The sequence below is a fragment of the Oncorhynchus mykiss genome, chromosome 24 (assembly GCF_057628025.1).
Source record: "Oncorhynchus mykiss isolate SJ-2025 chromosome 24, ASM5762802v1, whole genome shotgun sequence".
In the NCBI taxonomy this organism is placed as follows: Eukaryota; Metazoa; Chordata; class Actinopteri; order Salmoniformes; family Salmonidae; genus Oncorhynchus; species Oncorhynchus mykiss.
Genome location: NC_143045.1, coordinates 33,242,501 through 33,250,000, shown reverse-complemented (window position 1 = coordinate 33,250,000; position 7,500 = coordinate 33,242,501). Strand labels below are relative to the sequence as shown.

Below are 7,500 nucleotides of genomic sequence, written 5' to 3'. Positions count from 1 at the left end.
CTCTCTCCTCTCTCTTGCTCTCTCTCTCTCTCTCACTCTCTTTCCTCTCTCCTCTCAATTCAATTCAATTCAAGGGCTTTATTGGCATGGGAAACATGTGTTAACATTGCCAAAGCAAGTGAGGTAGACAACATACAAAGTGAATATATAAAGTGAAAAACAACAAAAATTAACAGTAGACATTACACATACAGAGGTTTCAAAACAGTAAAGACATTACAAATGTCATATTATATATATATATATACCGTGTTTTAACAATATACAAATGGTTAAAGGACACAAGATAAAATAAATACGCATAAATATGGGTTGTATTTACAATGGTGTGTGTTCTTCACTGGTTGCCCTTTTCTCGTGGCAACAGGTCACAAATCTTGCTGCTGTGATGGCACACTGTGGAATTTCACCCAGTAGATATGGGAGTTTTTCAAATTTGGATTTGTTTTCGAATTCTTTGTGGATCTGTGTAATCTGAGGGAAATATGTATCTCTAATATGGTCATACATTGGGCTCTCTCTTGCTCTCTCTCTCTCTCTCTTTCCTCTCTCCTCTCTCTTGCTCTCTCTCTCTCTTGCTCTCTCTCTCTCTCTCTCTCTCTTTCCTCTCTCCTCTCTCTTGCTCTCTCTCTCTCTCTCTCTCTCTCTCTCCCTCTCACTCTCTTTCCTCTCTCCTCTCTCTCTCCTCTCTCTTGCTCTCTCTCTCTCATACTTTCTTTCCTCTCTCTCTCTCTCTCTCTCTCTCTCTCTCTCTCTCTCTCTCTCTCTCTCTCTCTCTCTCTCCTCTCTCTCTCTCTCTCTCTCTCTCTCTCTCTCTCTCTCTCTCTCTCTCTCTCTCTCTCTCTCTCTCTCTCTCTCTCTCTTCTCTCTGTTGAGAGCTGCAGGGTTTTAGGGAGATGGGTGGCATACATCACCATGGAATTGTAACAGAGAGACATGAGTCATAATTATTTACTTAATTTGTTGTTGTTGTTGTGTTGTCTGTGTGAGAGATGACCTCCCAGAGGAGTCAGCGGAAACTGATTGTTTATGTGTAGTAATTATGTTATCAGTGTTTGGCTCTCTACTGTGGAATTGGCCAAAATAATTACTGGGAAACATTTCTGTGATATGAAAATCAAGTTGCAATGATTATTTTCTGTGTTTTTTGTTAGCTCTTTTGACAATCACAATCACACACACACACACTCTGATATGCACCCAGCAGCTGCAATGTGTTGTTGTAATTCGGGAAGACAAACTGCAGCATCCACTTGTTATAATGTTTGACGTATTACACGAGATGCCACTGTGTGAATATACATTAATGAGCATCTCTTTCTCTGCCTCTGTGCCTGCATTCTTTTCTCAGTATTCCCAGTGTGTTCTTCTGGCTCTATGTCAAATGTCTATTGCATTTATACAATCCAAATAGCCTTTAAGCATTCTCATCCACTCCCTTCCTCTTCCCTCCTCCTTCTCTCTCTTTCTCCCTGCAGTCTGTTCGCAGTACTCGCGGGGTGTGTTTGCTATCTTCGGCCTGTACGACAAGCGTTCGGTGCACACCCTGACGTCGTTCTGCAGCGCTCTGCACATCTCCCTGGTCACGCCCAGTTTCCCCACGGAGGGGGAGGGCCAGTTCACCCTGCAGCTCCGCCCCTCTATCAGAGGAGCTCTGCTGTCCCTACTGGACCACTACGACTGGAGTCGCTTCGTATTCCTCTACGACACAGACAGAGGTACCAGCTGTCAATCAAACAATACCCAATCAATTAATCAGTCAGTAGATCAGTCAATCAGTCAGTCAATTGGTCAGTCAGTCAATCAATCAACCAGACAGTCAGTCAGTAAGTCAATCAGTAAGTCAATCAGTCAGCCAATCAGTCAGCCAATCAGTCTGCCAATCAGTCTGCCAATCAGTCAGTCAGTCAGTCAGTCTGTCATTCAATCTTATCATTCTAAGGGAAGCAGGAAACAGGAAGCAGCAAGCAGGAAGCAGGAAGAGGAGAATGGGATGGAGGGAGCGGGTACAGCTCAACCCAGTCATTAACACAGATCAGCTGTACACAGCTCAACCCAGTCATTAACACAGATCAGCTGTACACAGCTCAACCCAGTCATTAACACAGATCAGCTGTACACAGCTCAACCCAGTCATTAACACAGATCAGCTGTACACAGCTCAACGCAGTCATTAACACAGATCAGCTGTACACAGCTCAACCCAGTCATTAACACAGATCAGCTGTACACTGCTCAACCCAGTCATTAACACAGATCAGCTGTACACAGCTCAACCCAGTCATTAACACAGATCAGCTGTACACAGCTCAACCCAGTCATTAACACAGATCAGCTGTACACAGCTCAACGCAGTCATTAACACAGATCAGCTGTACACAGCTCAACCCAGTCATTAACACAGATCAGCTGTACACAGCTCAACCCAGTCATTAACACAGATCAGCTGTACACAGCTCAACCCAGTCATTAACACAGATCAGCTGTACACAGCTCAACACAGTCATTAACACAGATCAGCTGTACACAGCTCAACACAGTCATTAACACAGATCAGCTGTACACTGCTCAACCCAGTCATTAACACAGATCAGCTGTACACAGCTCAACCCAGTCATTAACACAGATCAGCTGTACACAGCTCAACCCAGTCATTAACACAGATCAGCTGTACACAGCTCAACGCAGTCATTAACACAGATCAGCTGTACACAGCTCAACCCAGTCATTAACACAGATCAGCTGTACACTGCTCAACCCAGTCATTAACACAGATCAGCTGTACACTGCTCAACCCAGTCATTAACACAGATCAGCTGTACACAGCTCAACCCAGTCATTAACACAGATCAGCTGTACACAGCTCAACGCAGTCATTAACCTCTTACAGTAACCCCCGTACTTTTTTCAATTTCCGCTTGAAGACATACCCAAATCTAACTGCCTGTAGCTCAAGCTCAGAACCAAGGATATGCATATTCTTGATTTCACTTGAAAGAAAACACTCTGAAGTTTGTCTAAATGTGAATTGAATGTAGGAGAATTTAACACAATAGATCTGGTTTAGATAATACAATGAAAAAAACATATGTGTTTTCATTTTTATTGTTGTATCATCATCTTTAAAATGAACAAGACAAAACAAACATTCAGATAGGATGATGGGGACAATGTCAGTGAAAAACATAAGAGGGCAACAGTACTTGTGCAAAGTTTCAGAATTATAACTTCCAAAATGAGTGTGCTACATGACATTTATCATGAAGTCAACCAGGTGTCCCACACAAGTATCCCAAATGTACCCAAGTGGCCAAATTGGTGAAGTTATACATTTTGAATGGAATAACTATATACAAAATACCAAAATGGTATTCTAACACATCCCCCCCCCCCCAAAAAATGGAGAAAAAAACTTTTTTTTTAATATACATTTACAAAATAACACTTTCAATATTTGGAAGACCCTCACTCCTCTACACAATATTGTGCTGCTGATGCCAGGTGAAATAGCAGTCTCTTTCTGCTGTAAAGCAGAGGGTCACCAAGCATGTGGTGCAGGTGATGGGGGACTTCATTTTGCAAAGAACACATGCTGTGCCCTTTTGGCCCTGAGGCACATCCATGCCTGCAGAAATAAATTTGGGCAGATGAACACCACTTGTGGCAGGAGCTGGATGAACCAGCTTCAGTGGGGGATGGACACATTGGCACTGGGGGCTCCCATTCGGAGTCAGTGTCACTGTGAAAGAAAATGTTCAGTTAGAATAGTTTCACATATGAGCCCTGTATCAACAGGTATAATAAACAGATATATATAGAGTACAGGGAACATAAGGTTGAATATATTATTATAGACCTGCTAGATCTACTGTCTCATTTATATTATGACAGACCAGCTAGATCTACTGTCTATTTTATATTATGACATTTGAGCTAGATCTACTGTCTCTATTATATTATGACACACCAGCTAGATCTACTGTCTTTATTATATTACAACAGGCCAGCTGTATCTACTGTCTCCATTTCACCTTGGCCATTGTTGTAGGCCTGCCCTCCCCTCAACAGCTTCAAATAGGCTATTTCATGTGGGGGTGGGGTGGGGCGGCAGACACACATATTGCTACTAAAATTTTAAAAAATCACAAATAATATTTTATATTATTAATTTCAAACAACGGCATTAGCACGAGAAGAACTTACCAGTCCAAAACGATGTCCTCTCCGTTCAAAAAATATTCCTCCATTTGGGAATCGCTAAATGAATTGTCCTCCAACAATCTCTGTCTCACTTTCCCGATCAATTTCTTCTAAAATTGTGTGTACATCTGTATATCTAGACTTAGATTTAGCTTTCCCTGACTTAGTCGCCATACTGATTGATATATAAACAGCTGAAGATGCGCTTTACCAAAACAACGCTGTGCGTAACATGCGTGGCTCCTTCCGGTATGAATCTTCAATGGCGAATGACCCTCTTTACGCCTGGAGTTTACTGCTCAACAAAGGCCATTAACACAGCGGAACCCAGTCATTAGCACAATTCAACTCTACACATCTCAACCCAGCCATTAATACAGCTCAACCCAGCCATTAATACAGCTCAACCCAGCCATTAATACAGCTCAACCCAATCATTAACACAGCTCAACCCAGCCATTAATACAGCTCAACCCAATCATTAACACAGGTCAACCCAATCATTAACACAGGTCAACCAAGTCATTAACACAGCTCAACCAGTAATTTACACAACTCAACTCTATACATCTCAACCCAGTCATTAACACAGCATAAATCTACACAGCTGAACCCAGTCATTAACACAGCAGAAATCTACACAGCTGACCCCAGTCATTCACACAGCTCAACCTAGTCGTTTACACAGCTGAACCCAGTCATTAACACAGCTCAACTTTACACAGCTCCTCTCAATCATTAACACAGCTCAACCCACTCATTAACACAGCAAAACTCTACACAGCTCAACCCAGTCATTAGCACAACTCAACTCTACACGTCTCAACCCAGCCAATAACACAGTTTAACCAAGTTATTAACACAGCTCAACCCAGTCATTAACACAGATAAACTCTACACAGCTCAACACAATCATTAACACAGTTTAACCAAGTCATTAACACAGCTCAACCCAGTCATTAACACTGCTAAGCTCTGCCCAGCTCATCCCAATCAATAACACAGCTCAACCCACTCATTAACACAGCAAAACTCCACACAGCTGAATCCAGTCATTAACACAGCTCAACCCAATCATTAACAGAGCTCATCCCAGTCAATAACACAGCTCAACCCAGTCATTAACACAACTAAACTCTACGCAGCTCAACCCAGTCATTAACACAACTAAACTCTACGCAGCTCAACCCAGTCATTAACACAGCTCAACCCAGTCATTAACACAGCTCAACCCAGTCATTAACACAGCTCAATCCAGTCATTAACACAGCTCCTTCCAGTCTATTAAGAAAGCTTGTTACAGAACTGACTGTAACTGCAGCTGTGATTATTTGTGGAGAGGTTAAACTGTTGACAGAGGTTAAAGGGAGCCCAGTCCCCTTGATGCTGTGTGTGTTTGTAGAGTGGGCACAGCTGATGCCCTCCACTCCAGACTATCGTCATGGGAATACTCAGCACGGAACCCTAAGCCAGACATTCCAACATCCGCATGCCATGCCAGGGTCTCTCTATACCCTCTGAGTGGCTAACAGTGCCAGTCCCTCTATACACCACATTTTCTCACTGTGTGTGCCTCCCTCCTCTCTGCCAGTCTCTCTGTGGCCCGGCTTGGCTCGGTCGACACCAAGGGGATTGGAGGTGCCGTTTCCGCTTCACTCACACGTGATTCGCAGTGGCAGGGCCATTCATTAGCATATCCCATCAGCCCTGCGCTGTCGGTAATGCGGTGGAAAATGGGCAGTAAGAGGGATCTGTTATATGCTCCATGCTCTGCAGACAGCATGGCACACACACACACACACACACACACACACACACACACACACACACACACATACACACACACACACACACACACACACACACACACACACACACACACACACACACACACACACTCAGATTTAGCTTCTGCAACTACTGAGGGTTCACCTGTTGTAATGCATTTTAACCTGGGAGGAAATGCATGTTGAAACATACTGAGGTTTTTGAAGGCCTATACGTGTGGGAGATATGGTAAGCTGTGAGACATGGTAAGCTGTGAGACATGGTAAACTGTGAGACATGGTAAGCTGTGAGACATGGTAAGCTGTGTGACATGGTAAGCTGTGTGACATGGTAAACTGTGAGACATGGTAAGCTGTGAGACATGGTAAACTGTGTGACATGGTAAGCTGTGAGACATGGTAAGCTGTGAGACATGGTAAGCTGTGAGACATGGTAAGCTGTGAGACATGGTAAGCTGTGAGACATGGTAAGCTGTGTGACATGGTAAGCTGTGTGACATGGTAAACTGTGAGACATGGTAAACTGTGTGACATGGTAAGCTGTGTGACATGGTAAGCTGTGTGACCATTGGTTGACAAATATCACTTCCCAAGCTGTCTCTTATGTGTTCATGTGTCAACTGACACATTTTGGGTCTATAAGCATTTGTTTTTCATTGTACAATTTCTCCTGTTGTCTGTTGTATAGTCAGGGCTTGGTTCTGGTCAGGAGATAGGCACACAGTCTGGACACTGACAGACAGACAGACATACTGTTACACAGTCTGGACACGGACAGACAGACAGACATACTGTTACACAGTCTGGACACGGACAGACAGACAGACATACTGTTACACAGTCTGGACACGGACAGACAGACAGACATACTGTTACACAGTCTGGACACGGACAGACAGACAGACATACTGTTACACAGTCTGGACACTGACAGACAGACAGACAGACATACTGTTACACAGTCTAGACCCTGACAGACAGACAGACATACTGTTACACAGTCTAGACCCTGACAGACAGACAGACATACTGTTACACAGTCTAGACCCTGACAGACAGACAGACATACTGTTACACAGTCTAGACCCTGACAGACAGACAGACATACTGTTACACAGTCTGGACACGACAGACAGACAGGCTGAGGAGTATTTACACAGGGACAGCTGTTGTTGGTGATTCCTGTGTCTCTGGGAGTGTTTAGGGGGAACTGTAGAGATCATGATGGAGGCATCAGGGTGAGAGAGACAAACAGTGACAGAAAGACAGAGGGTGATAGAGTCAGGAACCGACAGCAAAGGTGTCAGAGACAGGCGATCAGGACAGTACCAGGAGGCGTGATGGGTACTGTAGATGAAGGGTTGCACTAGACAAACAAGAAGGAAGAGGGAAGTAGCGAGCGAGGGAAAGGGCGTCTGGGATTTGCAGTGTTTCCGTTTAGTTCGATTGCTACAAGACACTGTTTTTGTTTTTGTTGACTTTTTGATCTATTTTTCCCCCAAAGTGAGTATAT

General features: G+C 43.8%; 1 protein-coding gene across 1 annotated transcript in view; it reads left to right on the top strand.

Moving 5' to 3' along the window:
* LOC149972423 (glutamate receptor 4-like) overlaps positions 1-7,500 on the top strand; it is a 92,012-nt gene that overhangs the window by 81,461 nt on the left and 3,051 nt on the right. The window contains exon 3 of the mRNA XM_090219088.1: positions 1,479-1,718. Coding sequence (XP_090075214.1) covers positions 1,479-1,718 — 240 coding nt within the window. The remainder of the gene's footprint in view (positions 1-1,478; positions 1,719-7,500) is intronic.